The following is a 22,247-nucleotide window of genomic DNA, read 5'->3' as shown; positions in this document are numbered from 1 at the left end:
CTGCATTATCCTTCTCCCTCATCTCTCAGGAATTTCAAGAGAACATCTTGTGTCAGTTCAGCCCAATGGGTTACTCTTACTAGTGAGTACATGTGGTAACACACCAGTTCTGTTCCCCTTGACCCCTTCATCCTTCTGTGGATGAATCCATGCAGTTCCTATCTTGGGGCCAGTTCTTTGAGTTGACAGTCCATTGTGAGGTTAATCTAGAGTGAATGGTTGTATTCACCCACATGTTATGTGGCATGGTTCCATGCCCTTCTGGTTATTTCCCTGCATGCTCTGGAGTCATCTGGGATGTTCTGTGCCTCCAGCAAACCTTCCATTCTGGGTAGGGAGTTCAACCAAAGTAGGAGCAGTAGAGTAGAGAATCTTTTTGGAAAGAGGCTTTTTTTTTTTTTTTTTTTTTTTGAGTTGGTGTCTCATTCCACCACCCAGGCTAGAGTACAGTGGTGCCATCATGGCTCACAGCAGCCTCAATCTCCTGGGCTCAATCAATCCTCCCACTCTGCCTCCCGAGTAGGTGGGACCACAGGTGCCTGCCACCACACTCAGCTAATTTTTGTATTTTTTGTAGAGATAGAGTTTCACCATGTTGCCCAGGGCAATCGCGAACTCCTGGGCTGAAACGATCTGCCCACCTTAGCCTCACAAGCAAAGAGACTTTTAAAATGAAGTCCTGTGCTTCTTCATCTCAGAGCCAAATCATGTGTTTTGCTGTCTGCACCTCCCCTTCCCCCAGGTGATGTAGCTCAGCTTCAAACATCTGCTGCTACCCAACCCCGCAGGCTAAGAACATGGTCCTCACCTCCCCATTTGTCTTTCCCTTGCTTTTACATGTTCTGAGACCTGTTTGAAAATGGGAATTTGGAGGATTATCTTTAATGCTCTGTCACTGCCTCTGGTGAATATTAATTCTTGGTTTAACTAATTCAGATAGCAATTAATGTGATTATTACCTGAAAATAAAATCTTTTGATTTTTTTGTGTGTTTTTATCTTCAGTGGAATAACAAGTTATTTTACTATTCAAATGGGGGCACAGTTCCTGCTGTTTTCAATACGATTTTTAATAAATATGTAAATTCTAAAGTTAATTTACAACATTCATTGGGAGGCATGATTTTTAAAATGACAAAAATGTGATGGATTGTAAAATTATCCCCCTTAAAATCATCAGTCATAGTGAACAGAATGTGCCAACCTCTTATAATTTTACAGCTTTTTCTTCATCTTATCTTCTGTTAGGGACTCGCTTAAAATTGATTATAAAATGGTGTATTTCCTAGGCCATAATTCATTCACAGATTAATTAGACTTTCAGTTAATATCCCATCATCATACGGGATGGAAGCCAAGGGTGTTTTGTAGTCGTTCAGAGTTGCAGGAGCAAAACCCTGATTGCCATTCCCAAGTGACTGAAGCCACCAGCGCTAATCGCTAATCACATTCAGACCACATAAAGTAGAACATCTCTCACTCCATTTCTGTTCTAGTTGGCTCACAACAAGAGATCTTTATTGGCCCTGACCAAGAGACCAAAATATACTCAAACATTTTTGTGAGGGGGTGATTCTATTTTTTTTCCTTGCTTAAAATGAAATTTCTATAGCTATCCCTAGAAAGCTTCAGAGGAAGGGTGTGTGTGTGTGTGTGTGTGTGTGTGTGTGTGTGTGTGTGTGTGTTTAGGTAGGTGTCCGTGCTTAGCAGGTTTGAATTTAAACATCTTTCTCCTAGTCATTTTCCAGTGGGAGCAGCTTTTAGATTATTTTCATGATTTTAAATAATCCTTTGGTAGCACCCAACAGGAATATTTAAGGGACATTTTGCCAGTAACTTCTTTACCACTGATTTAAGGAAAAGTATTTCTCCAGTCACTTTAGAGAACTATAGATATACATGGCAGAGAAACCGCACACACTAAATCTAGCAAAGAAGAAACACCAGCCCACTCACATTTAACTATCTGAAACTCTAAGTTTTCACAGAGTTGAAGAAAGGATAATTTTCCCCTCTTTCATCCTCCCTCCAGTAGCTGGTGCCAGATCTGGTGCATGAAAAATTGCTACCTGTTACATTGGTCTGTTCCTGCCATATTGTATTCCTCTGTGCAATACAATTGCACAGGCCAGGCTAAAGATCTGCAGAGGCGACCCTAAGGTTTGACTTACTTAGTCCTTCATTATCCTAGGGATGGACCCCACTGAAGTCACTCAGGCCTCTCAAAATCTCTGTCGTCTTTAAGGGCCTGCGGTATTTAAACTCATCCCATTATTTTTAAACCTTCATTCTAAGGTAAATCCCTAATTCATTTTGTTTATAGTGAGGATTTTTTTTTTCATAAAACTGTTTGGATATTTAAAACACCTCACCGACATAGTCTGTCTTTCCATTGCTAAATGGTATGATTCCACTTGTTTTGCATGTTTTAATCTCTAACCTTGCAATCTGTAATGTTGTTGATTATTTCAAGGACCTTGGTTTATGACAGTAGAAATGTTCTTTGAAACCATGTTAATCAAATTTTTTTTGAAGAACAGAGTCTATTTTCCTGTTTACTTACTGGGGAAGTTATTATCTCCACTTTCTAAATAAAAGAAACCTAAATGTCTTCTGGGTGATTAGACATTAACTACCCTTCAGGAAATAAATGTGCATTCTCCACCGGAAGGTATGGCAGCTTGTCTTAGGAATTCAATCGCTTTCAAGGACATTAAAGGGCATTAGAGAGGTGAAAGTTACAGTGATGGGGGGAAAAGGATGACCAGTAAATAAACATGATTAGCATCCTCCTTTTATTCCACTAGCATTTATGGGCCACCTATGTGCCAGGTGTGTTCTGGCCACAAGAGATGTGAAGATAAATAGGTTCCATCCCTACAAGGGAGACTGAGCTATGGCAACCGATATACATAGTAAACACCCACCATGCCATGAGAATGGTCCACACAGGGATGAAGGGACAACAAGGGGCAGTCATCAGGGCCCCTGGTCAGAAAAGAATTCAGAGGAGATTTCCCTTCTTCTGAGTCTCAAGTGATAAGCGGGTGTTGGCCATCCTAAAAGGTGGGGAGAACAAGTTAGAGAAAGGAAGATGTACAATCCAGAGCACAGAAACCCTAACCACCTTTCTGCACTCAAAATTTAGCTTGCTGCCATCCTCAGCTGGCTGGCTAAATAATGTGCTTGATAACTATCTGCATGCTATTGACTTTTTTTCCTGAAGTGTTGCTGAGCAGTTTTAATTTTATCTACAAATCCCTGGATCATTTGAATCCTGATTACTTTTGAGATTGCTTTTTCACCCTTGCCCCTACCCAGCCACTGGGTACTACTTGGTTCAGCCCATTGATTCCTGAGCTTGCCTTGGAATAGAGAATTTTCTTCCTCACCTCCTGACTCTCCCACCTCTTCCCATAGAGGGCCCTGTATCTTTGAAAAGTCTTTCCATTTCACTGCTGGGAAGGATCTTAACCAACTCCTGGAGTTAAGATCTGTGTCTTCAGCTGTCCACAGATTGGACAAGAGCCATAAATGGATGGGCAGATGACTTTTGCCCTGAGAAATCAGCCCCATTCTCCAGGGCAGCCAAAGCACTTAAATCATGGGAAAGTTGCAATTTCTACTGCAGCTCTCTACCTACTCTGTGAAACCTTGCCTCCATGGGGAGAAAAACAGACGGAAAGCTTCTTTTGCCCCCTGAGTATTTGCTGCCTGGTGGGAAGGTGGAAATGTGAGGGAAGAGGGAATTTATTACCATTAATTGTAGTTCCAGGGCCTAGTAAAGCAGAACCATGTTTTTTCTAGGTTGTTGAGAGACGGCATTACCCAGCGCTTCCTTACCTTGAGTTAATTTGCTCATGAGTCAAGAGGTTTAGAAGGTACCCTGTCTGCCACCAGAGAAACATTCGTTTCCGACGTTACTGGGTAAAGGGCTTAGGTGTGTCTCCCGAGGCCCCTCCATGGATGCTGCCCCAGGAGTCCTGTTGAATGGGGCCCCTGGTCACACACAAACACATGTGCCACTCTGTTTCTTTTAGACCAAGCTGCTTCCCATCCTGGGATGAACATATTTATGGTTTAGCAAACATTTTTCCTCTGTGCAGTTTTTTCCTGGAGGCAGGAGAGAGAGACCTTCTCGTTATTTATCTTGAGCGTTTGATAGGCTTCCTTTGAGAAGGTCATTGTCTGCTACAGCAAAATAATCATGGGATTTCTGGACAAGCTGGTACGAGAAAAATGATTCATTATTTCAAGAATTATTTTACCTTCAGTCCCCAAAATGGATGAAGGCTTCTAACAATATGTAAGAGAGAGCAAGGCTTAACTTATTATATGAAAGGTTACACTTTAAAAGGAAAAGAAGTTCAAACATTACATTTTTAGCTCTGCTGTGATATCACAGGGGTCAAGGCAGTCTGCCTGTTACCCCCACGGTCTTCCGCATGTCACTGTGCTACTCTTTTTGCAAGAGAAGGCCTGCCTGCCCTCCTTCCCTTCTCATCCATTTGGGCTAATGAGATTGGAAGAAATTTTTTTTAGCTTCTATTCAAGCAGTGCCCTCTCCCTCTGGTCCTTTTGGGATGTCAGAACGGATAGCATATTCATCCATCTATGGACTCAACCCAACCCTACAGTACTTCTTGCCATGTCACACAACATCTTGCATTTTCACAGCACAGTATATTTTGTCAACTTTGTGGGGGAAGGGGACTGCTTAACCACTCTGAATGGTATCATTACGTAGACCAAAAGGCGGTTTATAATACAACTAGTCCATGCATGTCTGGTACCAAGACACCTGTTATGTTGGGTTATTTTTGCAATAAAATTTGTTTAGCCTAAGTGCAAGCCAGATACTCAGAATGAGGCAGTTTGACTGATAAAGATACTGAATTTTAAAAGGAAAGCTGGAAAGGCTGGGCGATCAATATGACCTTGAGTACTCACAAGCCAAATAACTTATGGAAATAATGTAAAGATCCTGTGAACTTTCTTGCCTGACAGAAGGGTTTTAAATAATATTTTAAGAAAATCAAAAGCAAACATCCCCTGGACCTTCTTTACAGATTAGATCTGAAATGAAAGTCCCTGAGTTACACAATTAACTATTGATTTTGCTGATCCATATTTGATTCTCATAGCAATCGCATTGTGTTTACACAGCCATGCAAGGCAGACATACTTCTCTTGGAGCAAAGCGCCTTTCACTTCTACATTAATTTAAAAATTAAATTGTCCTGTGCATGTGAGACAAAAATAAAGTTTATTTTTATTGTAGCAAATGGCTGACTTAAACTTGGTAAAGTGGCATAAAGCCAGCTGAAGAGAATACCTTTTATAATGCAATATTCAAGTTGCTGAATGAATATATTTCATGTGGCAGAGAGAGACTAAATAGAATCTGTGTGGTACCTGGTACTAGAATTTTGTACTATGACAGCTATAATTTTATCTCCCTACAGTTTAATTTCTTGGTTTGATACATGCAGTAATATTTGTAGGTTTATCAGTCAAGTAGTCGATCTCATTGCTGCCTCTAAGAATGTCATCAGCATGATGTTTCTATTGTCACCTGGAAGCACCAAGATGGGTCACCAAGCTTCCTCTGCCTGAAGGAGCTAGGAATCTGAATTTGAGCAAATTGCCTGGACTTGGCTCAGACCAGGTGAGGTGACACTTGCTGGCTGAAGAAAGAATTTAAGAAAAGGGTAGATACAATGTCTATACCATCTATTAGGTTGGTGCAATTACTTTTGAACCAAGGTAATATCATGGGCCTGTTCTTTTCAGTAACATTTTGCCCCATGAGGAGCTTATTGTATTGGCTATTGCACCTGGATTTCCATAAAGCAGTGGCAGCTGCTGCCTCACCCAACTGCTGACCAAGCCTACCTAGAGGTGCAGGAGAAAGCCCCAGATGGCTCAGAGCTGCCAAACCAGTGTGACCATGGGAGGTGAATCCACATGTCTTTGCTCTTGACAAAAAGGAAATTGCTGTTGCCAAAGTAACCAATAGTCAGACCTCCATTAATCCAAGAGGTGTCCTGGTTCTTGATGCTAACCTAGAATCTGCCTTCCCTCCTTTTCTTTCCATCCATTTGGGCTAATGAGATTGGAAGAATTTTTTTTTTTAGGTTCTATTCAAGCAGTACCCTCTCCCTCTGGTCCTTTTGGGATGTCAGAATGGATAGCATATTCGTCCATCTATAGACTATCTATATGTGCGGTGGTTCATGCCTGTAATCCCAGCACTTTGGGAGGCTGAGGCAGGTGGATGGCCTGAGGTCAGGTATTCGAAACCAGCCTGGCCAACGTGGTGAAACCCCATCTCTACTAAAAATACAAAAATTAGCCAGGCATGGAGGTGCATGCCTGTAATCTCAACTACCTGGGAGACTGAGACAGGAGAATTGCTTGAACCGGGAGGTGGATGTTGAAGTGAGCCGAGATCACACCACTGCACTCCAGCCTGGGTGACAGAGTGAGACTCTGTCTCAAAAAAAAAAAAAAAAAAAAAGTAAAAAGAAATACATTCTGATTTAAACGTGTCAAATTAAGAAAGTCACTAGACTCAGAAAGGTTAAGAAAGTTGAGTGTAAATAGTAACTAGTTAACCTATGAGAAATATCTGCCTAAATGATGTTATAGACTGAAAATGGAAGAAGATCAAAAGAAGCTTTAGAAAATCCAGGGAGTTATTCCAAAAATACCTTTGGGGTGGGCACATCCATAACTCTGAATTTGACAGGATATTTGTGTTCTAGGTGCCATTATTAGACAAAAGAGCAGACTGGGTAGATGATTCTAAGTCAACAAAGCAATTTTCAGGGACTCACTTTCTGGTATATCTAATGCTTTGTTCCATATTTACTTCATATTAAAGAGTCCTTAACATGTATTCCATGTGACTTTTCTCATACACCACTGTATCTCTACTATCTAGAATACTTTCTGGTACATTGTAGGTACTTGGTAAATACCTGAAGAATAAACAAATGATGTGATAGGAACAGCAGACTCCCCATTTAAGTATTCATTACAATCTGGGTACAGAGTTGAAGTGGTGATTGTCACTGTCATATTGTGGTACAGCAAGGGATGGAATCTGGAATGGAAGCAGATTCCCATCAGCAACCTCCCCACCAACATGTCTCCCCATTCTAGAACCCCAGTGCTTCCCGGGTAGTGACCATTAAGAGCATCCTACAATTGCTGCCGCAAACTAGAGTGCAACACAGAATTGATTGTTGAAAGAATCTTTAAAACAATTCCCACCAAAAAACAAATTCTTCTTTTTAGAGTAAGGATCAATAAATTTGTTCCAATTCTGAATTGTCCTGGCTGTCAGGATTCAATATGTCAAATAACTTTATCCAAATGAAAAGCTGACCAGCTCTTGACCTAAAACATGAATTGCAGTAGGAAATGAATCACACATCAGTGGAGCAAACATTCTTGCATCCTCCAATATCAGCATGTTCATGGATGAACCTTAGCTTGCAGTCCCATTTAATTCCATGGGTGTTGTAAAGTGCCTAATAAATTGGGTGCCATAATGCACTGTGGCTCCTAAATGGCCTACCAAACTCTGTTGGAAGTAATTCCAGGTCATCTAGTTATTTCTATAGGTTAATGAATAACATAGAATGTTTTTCCCTAGCTTTGGCACTCGCAGTATACCTCATAAAAACTTAGCACTTTCAGGTATAATTCTATGATGTCCACCAATCTCCAATGGTATTGGAGATTTTCCTTTGGAAGGAGAACTTCCATGGGAAAAATAGTAGTATAAGCTTTTTTCATATTCACCTGATCCACAAAAAAAAATATTTTCTTCTTTTACAGTCAAAAATCTATCACTCCAAAATGAAAACATAGCATTATGATGTTATAATACATAAGTAAATGCTGCATTTTCATCTGACAAAAGTTCATGGACTTTTTATGCTACAAGCACAGTGACATCTAAGCCTGCCATGGCCCGGCTTGCTGAACAGGCTTTAAGACATATTTAAGACATAAAATGATGCAAAGCGTAGTTAAAAAAAAAGGCTAATCAGTCTTTTAAGTCAAGTGAGTAGTGTATATATTTATTTTTACTCATATGGTATATATAAATTAAAAGCAGAAAATCTTGATGCCCTCACTCTTGTCAGCTGACATTCTTAACCTTACGTGAATAGATTTAGAAGTTCTCATCTCAGGAACTGCTCAATTCTCATTCCTGCATAAATTATTTAATTAATATTACTGTGCTAGAAGAAAAAGGAATCTAACAACACAGAGAAACATGTTCCATTTAGTTAAGCTGTTTACACAGGCTGATAGCAATGAGCTGTCTTGTTTGCCCAATTCTGGATCATCAGAAAATAGTGCACATTTTACTTTTGGAGAAATTGACCACAACTCATCAAATCTGAAGCATTATTAAAGGCAGTCACCTATGTTTTAAATTGTCTTTGTGGAAATGTTCCCCCCTGGAAAACAGAAAATCCAAATTTTCAAATGGGCATTGGAAATGATGACGCTAACATCAGAGTTTGCAGAAATCACAAATGTGTTTCATATAACAATTTTACCCCAACTTACATGCCTTTCCTCTTCCCAGATGCCTTTCTGTGCCATAAGCAAATTTGTGGTTTTCTTCCTGCTACTTTATTTTCCTACTAAGGGACATCCCCTCCCATCTTTCCCCCATTTTCCATCTATGGGGACGTTTCTTATCACTGATGAAATGACTTCTCTTTCCTTCAGTACTCTTGATCTAGTGTTTAAATGTCCTTTGTGGCCATTGTTTATCTTCAAAATGCATCCTTTTCCTTTCCACAAGGTGTATTATTTTCTAACAACCCTAAGCTTCCCACTAACCTTCTCTCTGCTTGCTCTTTTTCTCAAAAAGTGAGTTCATTTCCCCTCTCTGGGTTTAGGGGTTCCAGGAGAGGTCATTGAAAACCATCGATCACAGTAAAGGACAGCAGTATAGTTAATATAGTCATAAGAGCACATCTCTGCTGAAAATTACTCTTTCACCTAATAAAATCTGTTTGCCCTAAGGATACTGAAGAATCTCTAGGACCCCAGTAAGAAAACACAGTGCCCCCAAGTGCCAAATCACATCTCCCTGAGTGTGGTTGGAGGGAGAGAGTGGTTCTCTATTACCAATGCATCACATTAATTTTTCAGAAGGGCAAGTGAAGAGTAATGTGTCCAGTTGAGGTAATAGAGGGAACCGAGCACCGGGAAAAAGTAATTATCCAAGTTGAAATTTGACCAGGTTAACAGGGTTGATATCACAACTCTTGAGAAAAGTGTGGAGGGGTCTCTAGTGATCACCAAAGGTCATTCTATCTATTTTTATGTCTCATCTAGAAAGTAGCTTCGCCAGGAATGCAGTAAGAGGGGGCATTAAGGAAGAGATTAACTAGTGCCTCTGAGGAAAGAGAAATGACTTGAGCTGCATCTTTTCCCTTGAGCTTGGCCTGCCCCTCGCAAATAGCACTTAACATAGACTTTGAGATGTGCACAAATCTTCAACTGAGAGACCTCGGATTAAAATACCTCCTCACCATTCCCACAACAAGAACATACCATAAAACTCTTTCCTGAATCCATCTTCCCAGTGCTTAAGATTTGTTCATCAGAAAAGGGATGGGGTAAATCACATGTTCAGCTTCAACCCAAAACCCTTGATTAAACAGACTGTCTCTTAGACTTCACTTATTTGCTTCCAAATGGAAGCTCTGCCATCTTTCACACCTGCTGGATCACCTTCTTCCTATTTATTTGCCCATAGAGATGCTTCTCTGTGCAAACTAACTCCCTGCAGCACCAGAATTTTCCAGCATCTTCTTGGCCTTCATCCATGTATGACTGTCTAGTTAAAATCTGCATCATATGTAATGAGAGATGTTGGTAGTAGGGGACGCCTTGAACACCTTCTTCTCAAACATTCTTTTGTTCGAGAAAAACATGGAAGGAGCTTCCTAGCATAACCCTGCTGGAGTCTCTGGGCCCGCCTTATTCACTTCTCCCAGGGAATGAGGGACTGACTTGCCTAGCAAGTTCAGGAAGGGAACTTCTTGCTCTTCCTAGTCTCCCTCTGGAATCAGACTGTCAGAAGCACAAATTTCTGTTCTGTTCCTTCATGCTGTAGTTTTTACAGGAAGCCACTTGTTTCCCAGCCCAGGGCTGCTAATTACTAAGCTTGTCTATTTCTTGGGATCAGTGTTAGGAAACCCACTTCTTTACAGCTGGAAACCTTGTTCTCTAATCAAACTTTCTCCTAGTAGAGCTGATTTTTTGGTCTTCCATCAGCCTTTTTCTTTTATTTTTTTAAGTCATTGAGAACTAAGGTAGGGAAAAGGGGTATTAGGGTTCATTATTGTGCCACCTCAAATTCCAATAATAGACGCCCAGAAGATATCCAATTAAGAATATTTTAGAGTCACAGAGCTTTATAGACTGGGAAGATTCAAAAAAACCTTTAATGTAAAGAAACTAAGGGTCAGAGGGCTTACACAGCTAATTAGCACAAAGCCATTAATTGCACGCTGGTTTTTAAATACCTGGGGTAATACACAGTGATTAAGATCCCAAGTCCTGTAGTCAGGCTGTTTCTGCTCAAATCCTGATTGCCTAACTTATTAGCCACATATATGTGGACTAACATTTAGACCTCTCTATCTGCATTTTCTCATTTGTATAATGGGGATGATAATAGTGCTATGTCATAGGCTTGCTGTTAGGATTAAATGAGATAATTCATGCAGTGCATTCAATCCAGTACCTGATTCATAGTAAAAACACTTTATAAATAGGGCTATTTTCCTACCACATGTTTTCTTGATCCATTGGCAATGAATCTCTATAGCAATAGAGAAATAGGAAATTATGTTGATTAAAGTCCTGTTCGCATTAACTTGTGCTAAGAGCTCCAATCCTCATTATAAATGTTAGTGTCCAGCTGAGGAACAATGCTGCGTTTGAATTTCACAAATAGATTGGATCTCTTCCTCACACTAGATATACTAACCAATATTTTTTAGATATAATCAAAGGATGGAAATGTATTTGAAATAATGAAAGAGTAGCATTTATCATAGAACAATAATTGATTGCAGTATTTCATGAATTTGCTATTTGTTCTCCTCTACCATGGACAGGAGTTTCTGGCTGTACGCACATAATGTGTATCTCTTTGAAGCTGATACCATCATGCATATATTTTTTGCTAGTTTATCACTTGAGTTTTTCTGTATCACCTTATATATTTTCCACCTCTTCATTATGGCAAGGGTCCATATCTCCTCCGATTTTATCCTTCTTGGTGTTCAGGATATTGCTCTAGTCAAAAATCTCTACTTCATGACTACAGTGAACTATAAAAAAAAACTACTGTGAATTTTTGTGTGAAAAATCAGAAAACTAAGTTTTCAGGTCTAATTTCACTTGGATTTGAATCTGTGTGAATCACAGATTCTATAAATATCATGTGGAAAGTACAGCTGACTCTGGCCTCCCTCACCTTCCAGGCTGATGGAAGAGCAAAGTGAGATCATAGATGAGAACGTAGTTTGGAAGTCAAAGCTTTTTATAACCCACGTACTGGCTGATACTTTGATGAGTCTGGTTGAGTTTCCTAGAACCTCTTGGGGTAGGCATGTCTCTATTTCTGTCTTTATAGTGATTAATTTCCTACTACAGAATCCCCAAAGGGAGAGACCCTCTGGGCAACTCTTCGTCCTGAAGTAGACTACACAGTGTTGTACAGTTGCAATAGAGGCATAATAGATGAATATTTATTGGAATTCCCTCCCTCCTCCTTACTGTATATTTCAATCCTATTTGCCCTCCAAAACCATTCCAAGAGCACCTTTTCCTATAAAACTTCCTCTGAGAATCAAGACCACAAGACTATTTGCACAAAGCTGGTCACATAGTAGATTGGTTTGATTGAATGACTGCTTGACTACAAGGAATTAAATTAATTAACGTCTAATTCTCAAGAGATTTCTGGAGACTATATCACTAAATACTTCTTGCTTGAATTATCACTAATAACTCCATGGTTACACTAAAGGCAGGAAAATATTTTAAGAACATGCAAAGCTATTTATTTAAACTTGAAAATGTATTTTCATCTTGCCTGTTTAGCCCTACTTTTATTCCCAAGTGCAGTTGAGAAAAAAAAAAAAATCCACCAAAAAGTCATCTGTACAACTGTTGCCACCTATAGGTGACAAATGTGGTGTATTAATTTTATCATAATTCTGACGAAGCACAACACAGGAAGGAATTCTCGATGTTTTATGGAACCTACACAATTCTCGTCAAACACTAATCTTCACCGGGTCTATCATTATTGTTTTTGTTCTGTAATTGCTATTTCAGATGCTTCCCTTAAAGATAATATTGGCTAATATTCATAAAGTAGTTTTCCAAGATGAAAGTTGAGAGCTTCAACTCTGCAGGCCGACTGCCTAGATCTAAATCCAAAGTCCATCCCATACTGCTACAGAACCTTAAACAAGTTACTTACCTTCCTCAAGCCTTGATTGCCTGTAAATGGAGATACTAATGGCACCTACTCTGTAGAATTCATGTGAGGATGGAAACGTATAATCTATGCACTATGCTTAGCAGAGTGTCTGTACAGAACACACACTGTTAAATGGTAACTGTTACTACCATGATTAGTTTGCAAAGCACTTTCACATATAGTTGCTGCAAACTAATGTGCACTATTTTGTTATCATTTGCCAGATAGATCATTAACGCATTATTGTTTCACATCAATCCCTCCATATATGTTAAATCTAAATGTTATTCAACTACAAAATTTTAAAAATATCTGAGATCTGACAAGACAATGTTGAGGTTCAGTATGCTCCTATAGGCAGAAAAGTAAGCCACTTTAGTGCTTTTATTCTTAGCTAGCAGAACCACTTGAGGAGCCCAAAGCCATAGTTAAGACTCTTCTGATGCTAGGGGAAGTCTCCATTAAGAAACTACTGATAATTTAGCATTGGACTAGGCCTTCAAAAAGAAAGCTGGGGGAAGGGGAATAAGGGAGTGGATGAGGCGAAGTAGGACACGGTAAAAAAAAAAAAAAAAAAAAAAAAAAGGATAAAACAACATCCCTAGCTCAGAAACTCAAACAGTGCAAAGATGGCAATTTGGTATGCATACTGGGTATTTTGTTATTTTCTTTAAATGTGAGCCGATAATTAAAAGTCAGTGAATTTTAAATATAAGCAAATATTGATCTAGATGTATCTCCTCATCTTTGAAATCAAAAGATCTGCACCCACATTTCTGCACAGCTAGATCTAAGTAGCTGCTACCGCCTTTAGATCCAGCACATGCTCCTGAGCTGACTGCAGCCCTCACCACTCCTTATGGCTGCTCTGCCTAGAGACTGAATGCTAGTTGGTCCATACGGTCACTTTTGCATGGATGTTGTTTTTACAGTCAAGTAATATGTCTGCACTCACTTTTCATCAAAACTGTAAAAACAAAAGGAAGCCCTAGAAGCTCATGTTTCTTGTTTGCTTTTTTTTTTGTTTTGTTTTAATAATGGTCCCTTCTTTCATTTCTATAACCTCTCTGGCCAGTGTAGGTCTTTGTTATAATTAACTGAAGCAACAAATCTGTAAGCCTGAAACATTTGAAAACCTGATGACAGTGAGTGTTTTAATGGCAATTAACTCTTTCCAAATTCCACCATTTCACAACGAATTATACTTTCCACCTGTCTGTCTTCCCTCCAGGGGTCATGTTCTTCTAGACCAGTGGGTCTCAAATTTCAGTATGTATCAGAGTCACCTGGTAATCTTGTTAAAAAGTGATTGCTGTCCCTCAGAATTTCTGATGTAGTAGGTCTAGGTGGGATCCAAGAACTTGCATTTCCAGGCAGCTCCTTGGTGATGTTGATGTTGCTGGTCTGGGGAACACACTTTGAGAACCACCATTCTAGAATAAGAATCCAGCCTATTGTGCACCCACTACTGTCTGCCAGAGCCTTAAAGTTCTTTATTTCTAATACTTATTGCAATCCTGAAATAAAGATGTATCTTATCACCATTTTACACCTGAAGAAGGATGCTTGTAGCACATGGCCCGTGAAAGAGCCAAGCTGAAATGGAAGCTCAGCCTGTCTGCCCTCAGGGCCTCAATGATCCCCCTGCAGGGCACAATTTTATTCAGCTGTGTATCCTCAGTACCAAAGCCTTCAGCCTGCCTTGCAGTAGCTTCTCTAATGAGTGTGTGTTGAATGAATTTAAGATCCACATAGATGAGAAATAGGCAAGAAAAATACTTGTGGTTCTTAAATGAAGAAAAAGGGAGAAGACATCCAGGTAAAGAGAAAATTGCATTGAATGCCCTTTATTTACCTACATTTGGTAAATGTAGGCAAATTGGCACAGTGTTGAAAGGGGCCCTTGGATGGAGTTATTTCTAATTATGGAGCCACTTTTCTGTAATCAGCTAGGAGTCTGTTCCTTAGCCCGCCTCTGGCTTCAGGGTAGCTGTTTGAGATTGAAAATTAGCTCTGTGAGTAATGCTTCTGCACGTTAATAGTATAATGAAATAAGAACTAGATCTAGGATGATTTTCAAATATTCCTATAGAATTATACCATTTCCTATAGAAGAGAAATTCTGCCCGTGTCTGCTCTTGGAACACAGAGGCCGTCCACTTCCATCTCTCTCTTCTCTTTCTGTTAAATATTTAGCATGTGAGAATCCATAGGCTTTGGCTCTGTCTATTTTCCCGATCAAAACACAGTTTCCTCATTGCAACCTTGTAAGTCCAGCATAACAATGTTGGGGTGGGAAGTATGGTGCACAGCACAACTGCACATGTTAGAAACGGTTTGGCAAGTTATTTAAGTGGAATTTTTGGGTGACAAAATGGAAAACAGGACATATTGTTCTTTATTACGTAAGAACATGGTTTAATGGAAAGAACAAGAGCATGGAAGGCAGCCAGACAGAAATTCAAATCCTGTTCCCTGCCACTTGCTGAGCAACCTTGGGCAAATATCTCTGTCACTCTGAGCCTTGCATATCTTCTCTTTAAAACGGGGTCGTTTACCTTGTAGGTTTGTGAAAAAGCTGATAGAATCTGTTAAGTGTCTTTTACCTAGTGGATGCTTAATAAATGGTAACACTTACTATCATCTCTAAGCCCCTGGGCCTGCTTCTTTCCTGTGTTTGGATGGAATTTCTGCTGGAAAGAGGAAAAGAAGATGAGAAGCATTGTAGACACTTTTACACCTCTGTTCTTCTCATTGCTTTTGGCATCTGTGCCTCCCTCTGTCCTCACCTTAGCCCTTAGGAGCCAACTGAGCAACCGAATATATTCGTGTTTACAGGGTTTACCTATGATAATTATTGAATTTGGTGCAGTGCTTTATAACATCATACAGGGTATTAATATATTAATAACAGTAATATCCCGGTATAAACTGGTATTACTAGACCTTTTGGAGCAGAGGGGTTACTCAGCTGTTGACCTGCCGCTTTAATTTTTAAGCCCTTGGGCCTTCTGGGATCTACACCCAAAAACCTGGAGATCTCTTTCAAATATCTTACGTCCCATAAAGGGACAAAATACTAAAATGGCAATGCTTCTAACAAGCTTAACATGTATTCAAAAATGGCAAGTTAAGGGATTTTTATGTCTTTTTTTATTAGGAAAAAACATATTACCATAACTTCTGGCTGAAATTCAATCCCTACTCATATTTAGAAAAAGTACAACTAATACTTAGCAAGGAAAGAGAGGAGTTTGAAACTTTGATGAAGAAAAATAAGGCACTTTACCTGAACAAATTTCTAATGGATCCATTTAAAATGAAATTAAGTGGCACTTAACTGGTTTGCAAATTGGGACCTATTTATCTGAGTAAAATGATTAAAGTCCTGATTTATCCCCAAAATTGGCTTTGTTATTACATTTAATTATACTAGAAGATTGTTAAAGACTTGCAGGTTTTCTCTATCCCTTTAAACTGTACTTTATACAGACAATAATTGAATATTAGATGGGATAACTTGATTTTCCAAAGAAATATGTTTCTAATATTTTCTTCTTTTTATTGCAGAAATTGAAACAACTTGAAGAAACAAAAGATGATCCCGAGAATAGATTATCGAAAATTTCCCTGGAGTCATTCAACAAATTTAACAGCAATACTGTGATTTTATTAGAAAAAGAGGAGAACTCTCTGAAGAAGGTTGAAGGACAGAAGGAAGAAAAAGAAAAAAATGAAGAGACATCTTTGAGTAGTTCAGACAGGCCTGGGGTAGACAACTTGGAATCTTTGAGTGATTCTTTATATGATAGCTTCTCTTCCTGTGCCAGTCAAGGTTCAAATGATGTATAAAGGACATCTCTTCCCTTAGTGAGCTGGGACTGGAGCGCTTAAGAAATGACGGGTGGGGGTGGGGGGTGCACCGCTCGGTAGAGATGACAATAATAAACTATTGCAGTACCAGAGCCTTCATTGTCAAATTCACAGCAGGCAACCCACCAGAGCTTATTTCTCTGACAGGGCAATAAAGATAGACTCCATTTATTGTGTTTCAAGAGGATTAAGCATAAACACACCTATGATACAGAATCCTTAATTTTGCACTTTTTTTGAATATTTGTACAGAAGTTGTAAATTTTTTGGAAGAGAAATTATATTTGTAGCAAAAAAAAAAGACAGCAATAAATGGAATCAGTGCCATGCTCTTGAAATAATGTACTAAGTCTTAGAAGTTGATGATAATATATATTTTTTAAAATCCCAACTGAAGTTTTTGTGAAGTTCATTGTCTGGTCCTCAAATTGTTTGTGGGTACACTCTGTAAACCTACAACAGGGCCTGCCAAAAAATCGGAGGGTTCCTCATCTCCATCTCATAGATCTCAATTTGATAGAAATGTTCATTTTAGTGTAATTTCAGATTCATTGCCAGAGATTCAGGTGATAGTAATAAGCGTCATTCTGCTTCTGCTGAAAAATGAAAAGGGTCCTGAAGTGTGGACACTGATTGGGAGTGTGACATTGTATCAGAAATGACCCAATTCTATTTCCAATACCAGTTTTTCCTTCCAGACATTTCTTTAGATTGTCTTCTACTTAGTGCTTCTCTATGATCCTGAATATTATTTGATTTTTATCTTCTTGCTCTTTTTATTAAAATCTGGGCACTCTAAAAATGAAAACAAATTTCTATTTGCAATGTTCACTTTTAAAAATAAAATTAATGGTGCTACGAAGAATTCTTTTTAATATCTTTTTTTTTTCTACAAAGACTGTTTATATGTAAGGATAAATTCTATTTTAAAGGTTATGTGTATTTTTTCTAGATGTGAACTATTTATAATTGTTTATGTACAGGAGCTTGTAAACTAGGCACAATAGAAATATTTTTAGGCTCTATATGGCTACTTTAGCACAGAATTGTTTCTTTAAAGAGTATTGTATGATCAGTGTTATTTGGTTAATTTGTGCAATTTGTTTTATTTTATCTTAAATGAAAATTATGTAAAATGTCCTTGTCTTTCAGACTTTAAAAAATCTTTTTGTTTCCTTTCTGAATAAAAGTTATATCACAATTGCACCGTCTGAAAACAGAAAATAACTTGCTCAAGGACCTTTTGGCCCAGTCAGTTACTTGAATCATGACTCACACGTGCTCTTACGATGGGTTCCCAGAAGGAATAAGTAAACTGGCCCTTTTGCTCTAGAGATAGTAATTTAGCCAATTGTAAGATCAGAGTCTGCAGACAGGTGAGTAATGGTCAAAGCATTTCAGTCTCCCTGAGGGGTTAACCAAATAGAAATGAAAGAAGGGGGAGAGGGAGGGAGGGAGAGAAGGAGCCTGAGGCAGATACGGAACGATCTCTGCAGAGGAATTACAAAGAAAGTCATTTAAGCCCCTTTCCAGACCAGCTCTGCTGGGAGGATGCAGAAATAAATGATCAGCGTCCAGGCCTGAGAGAGCTGCCCCCAGAAGTGGCCGGGAGAGAAAAGGGTGAAGAGGGGCAAAGCTTAGGAGGCGATTTCCACGGAAATGGATGCTCCCTAAGGATGTGGGGAAAGGGGGTGGGAATGTGCGGATTGGGGGCGGGGGCACCAACGCACTCCGGCGGGCAAGCGGTCTCCCGCACCACCTGCTGCAAGGCTCGGGAAGGAAGGCGAAGATAGAACCGGGGCATCCCCGGGAGTACGCAAGGTGGGTCACTTGGACTTTGCGGAAAGAGGAATTTGAGGGGTGTGGGGAGCAGCCAGAGGCCGAGTCCGAGGCTGGGATGGCCTTTCAGGAGAGGACGTGGGAGTATGTACTAATAATCAGTGGCTTTGGGGAAAGCAGAATGGAGCCGGTCGGCGTTTTGGAGACAAGGAATGGAGGAGAGCAACCCTCTTCTTCACCCTGATTTGCTTTCTTGTAGGACCTCACGGCAGGTGTCCCCGGGACGGCGTTCTCCTAGGCTAGGCGACCAGGGTGGTGTCAATGCACCCTCCAGCGGTGCGCGCAGGCGGGAGAAGGGAGGGCGGCCCGGGCAAGCGAGACAGTTAAGGTAGTGTCCCCACCACACCCCCACCCAGACTGGCCACGCCGAGCTGGTTCTTGACAGAGGGCCTTCTCGGAGGAAGAGGGGGCACAGCTGCACAGGACACCCTACGGAGCCTGCAGGCGTGGAACTTTGCCAGGCGCACTGGAACGCGCGCCCTTCCTGTCAGCCTTCCGGAGCGCCAGGCTCCAGCGGCCCGCAGCGGGACAGCCTTAGTTGTGTGGGCTGGACCCAGTCGCTGGGGTACTGACCAGTCCTGGAAGGCGCAGAGGACGTGGAGTGGGGGAGGCTGCGTTCCTATGTGCGAAGGGCCAGCCGGGCACGCAGTCCTCAGACCCTGGTCCTCACCCGGCAGGTCTCCACGGCACCTGCTGCGCCCTCCTCGCCGCTCCCCCAACCTCCAGCCTCCCCACCTCAGAAAACTACCAGTTATCTCCCGCACCCCGGCGCGCCTTTCCCAGGAACGTGCGGAGGCGGGAGAAAGGGAAGACACGAAGGGGGTGGGGATGTGGAGCGACCGTCCCAGCCTTCCCCGCCCGCCACCCCCACCCCAACTCGGCAGCCGTCACGTGGTGCCTGGAGTGGGAGGTTGGGAGAAAAGGCGAGACTTTTGTGGGTGTTCCGGATCGCCAGTAGTTCCTTCAGTCTCAGCCGCCAACTCCGGAGGCGCGGTGCTCGGCCCGGGAGCGCGAGCGGGAGGAGCAGAGACCCGCAGCCGGGAGTCCGAGCGCGGGCGATGCAGGCGCTGCGAGCGGCACCTGCGGCTCCTCTAAGCTACGACCGTCGTCTCCGCGGCAGCAGCGCGGGCCCCAGCAGCCTCGGCAGCCACAGCCGCTGCAGCCGGCGCAGCCTCCGCTACGGTCGCCTCCTCTGATGCGCCTGCCCGCTCCGGGCCCCGGGACTCCGAGAGAATGTGGGTCCTAGGCATCGCGGCAACTTTTTGCGGATTGTTCTTGCTTCCAGGTGAGAATACCCAGAGGCCAGCAGCCGGGGCCAGGTCGCACAATCCATCTACCCGCCAGCCCTTTTGCCCCCAAGGCGCTCACCTCGGGGCCAGCCCTGCGCTGGGGCTGCCTATCGGGAGTTGGCGGCCGCGACTGGTGCCCCGGGGCGCGAGGCTGGGAAAGTGTCCAAGTCCCGAGCTGCAGGAGGAGACCGGGGAGCGGCGGGTTTGCCGGACTCCGGGCTGCAGCTTCTCCGGCTGCACCGTCGGGAGAACCTGGTCTTGAGAGGAGGGAGGGTCCGAGCTGTGCTGGGGTCTGGGCGAGGGAGAGAGGGCGAAATCTCCCGAACCCTGCCAAGTTGTCTGGCGCCGCCGGCACCCCGTGGGAGTGGCGCCGCCGACAGGTGAGCGGCGCACGAGGCAGCCTGCGGCCACGCTGAAGCTGGGTTGCTGCGCTCAGAGGGCGATGGATGTGGGGCTGCGGGAGCGCGGGTAGTTGGGTCTAGACAGGAGCGCGTACACCAAGAACAGCCAGGCCGAAGCGACCAGAGGCGCAAAGGTCTCGCGTCCTCTCTCCATGGCTCCCGACTAAGCTCTGCAGAGCTGGAACCCCGACCACCGACCCTAGCCGAACGGTTGTCCTGAAAGTCGGGGCCTGGAAGAAAGGGCTGCGGGGTCTGGGGTCCAGGGTGCGCGCGCTCACAAACGCCCTTTCCCACCCTCTGTGGCCATCCGGGTCGCCGCGGGGACGGCCCCAGAGAAGGGCCGCCGACCCGGGCTCGGGGACTTGCGGCGCAGCAGAGCTTGGCGTCTGGCACCTCCACCCTTGTTCCCAGGTGGTCGGTCAGGGATCCTCAGAGCCCTGGCACAGAAACGCTGACTTTAAAAATTAAATAAATAAAAACTGAAAAGACGTCTGCGAATGTAATCACGAATGGTGCCAAAATAGTAATTAAGTAATTTGTAACCAATTAGCAATTAGGCAAATCCTTTGGCTTAGGCTGGAGCTAACGCACGTCTCCAGAGCTACTTCGCTCTTGGGGTGGTACCGTCCCCACCCTCCCTTCAACTTCTTGGGAAAAGGCCTGGGGTGGTATTGGATGGGCGCTTTGTGTCTAGAGCCGGGGTCCAGGGGTGGTGGGCACTGTTCCACTTTCTTCCGTAGGACCCTAGGTACCCGCGCCGCCCCCTGCCGGTTTCAGCCATATCTAGCCCTACCCGGAGACCCAGGAGTGCCCTAAGCCTGCCAGAGGCTGGGAGCCGCCTGGCTCTGAGGCGTGGGATGGTCGTGATTTCCGGGGTGGGCTCTGTGGGGGCCGGATCTGAACCCGACTGCGTCTGTCCCGCAGGCTTTGCGCTGCAAATCCAGTGCTACCAGTGTGAAGAATTCCAGCTGAACAACGACTGCTCCTCCCCTGAGTTCATCGTGAATTGCACGGTGAACGTTCAAGACATGTGTCAGAAAGAAGTGATGGAGCAAAGTGCCGGTAAGAGCCTGGCAGCCCTCCCCCTCGCTCTTAAGCCTGGGCTGTGGGGTGGGAGTGAGGGGGCCATTAAATAACAGGAAAAAGGACGGACTTTGATTTAATGCCCACACACTGGTTATCGCAGATTTACTTTTACAGTGCTGGGAAAATGAAGAGTTCCAAGTTACTTTAATCTCATTAGAGTTAATTACCAAGGCTTCTCCCCAAGGGTCTTGGGAGGGGAAGTGCATTTAAATTAGTGGCTCTCCTCTTTTTATTTACTCCCTTCACCTCCCTATGCTAAAAGCTGATAGAGGTAGAAAATATGTGGCTAACCAGCCCTGGCTTGGGCAACTTAGACAGTAGCCTGTGAGCATTGTCAGCCTGAAATATGGAGCTAGTTGAAGTTCCCAGAGGTCAGAGCTTGAAAAATGTGTTTTGTCATAGAGCACACCATATTTCCTTGAAGAACACTACAGGATCTTTATTTAATTTTAGAACTAATGCATCAACTTCCAGGCACAAATTGCCAAGATCTTTCAAAGGAATGCCGTTCTCAGCCCTACCAGCTTAGCTGCTGGCTGGCTGAGAAGAAGGCCTGAGCATCCTGTGTGGGAAGGGAAGGTCTTGTGGGATAGCCCTCACTCCCTCTAGTTGACCAAGAATCTTCTCACTGAGGTAGAACTTTCCAACCCTCTCCTCACCCCCTACCCCAGCTGTCTTATCAGAAGTCAAAGTTCCCCAAAGTATATCTGGAACTTTGGGAAAATAGGTAGAGCTGTTACTTCAGTTTCAAGATCAAAACCATAAACACAGACCTTGCCATTTTAAGGATATTAAAAAGATGGGAAACAGCATAACTTGATGGCTGATACTGAATGAACCAAAGCCCCCACTTCCTTTAGTTCTGTGAACTACCTGCAGAGCCCAGTGAAGGGATTAGAACTGTTATATGATTCCCTTTACCCACTGGCAAATCAACGCAAGGACTCTAGTTTTAAAGCCAACACCTTGGGAAAGTCGTTTCTTCTCAGAGAAGGGCCTGGAAATGTCGTATTGCTATCCTCATGGTTATTTGGAAAGCAGATGTTAGCTTGTCACTGTGCTGTGTTGTGGTGTGTGTGCAGTTGTAAGGGCTGGTTTTTATAGGTCATTATTTGTTGCACCAAAATCACTCTTCTGGGAAGCCTGAGACATACTGGCTCTCAAGGGTAACTTGTCCCGAGAAATGCGGTAAACATTATTTTGGCACATGGGATTTGGG

The 22,247-nt window shown here is 42.7% G+C and overlaps 2 protein-coding genes across 11 annotated transcripts in view; both read left to right on the top strand.

The window, feature by feature from the left end:
* Positions 1 to 17,613, top strand: part of NCKAP5 (NCK associated protein 5) — a 996,626-nt gene extending 979,013 nt beyond the window's left edge. For all 9 annotated transcript variants that reach the window (XM_063647383.1, XM_063647384.1, XM_063647388.1 and 6 more), the window contains one exon: positions 16,111 to 17,613. In XM_063647383.1, the coding sequence (XP_063503453.1) occupies positions 16,111 to 16,392 (282 nt within the window). In that variant the 3' untranslated portion in view covers positions 16,393 to 17,613. The remainder of the gene's footprint in view (positions 1 to 16,110) is intronic.
* Positions 17,614 to 18,801: 1,188 nt separating this feature from the next.
* Positions 18,802 to 22,247, top strand: part of LYPD1 (LY6/PLAUR domain containing 1) — a 32,965-nt gene continuing 29,519 nt past the window's right edge. Inside the window, exons 1-3 of one of the 2 annotated variants that reach the window (XM_054478827.2) lie at positions 18,802 to 19,371; positions 19,499 to 19,537; positions 20,867 to 21,004. In XM_054478827.2, the coding sequence (XP_054334802.1) occupies positions 19,311 to 19,371; positions 19,499 to 19,537; positions 20,867 to 21,004 (238 nt within the window). In that variant the 5' untranslated portion in view covers positions 18,802 to 19,310. Of the gene's footprint in view, positions 19,538 to 20,866; positions 21,005 to 22,247 lie in introns of both variants that reach the window. The other variant, XM_063647380.1, reaches the window with a different exon arrangement.

This window comes from Pongo pygmaeus, chromosome 11 (genome assembly GCF_028885625.2).
Source record: "Pongo pygmaeus isolate AG05252 chromosome 11, NHGRI_mPonPyg2-v2.0_pri, whole genome shotgun sequence".
Classification (NCBI taxonomy): domain Eukaryota; kingdom Metazoa; phylum Chordata; class Mammalia; order Primates; family Hominidae; genus Pongo; species Pongo pygmaeus.
Note: the sequence above shows the minus strand (reverse complement) of the source record. Positions and strands in the feature narration are given on the sequence as shown.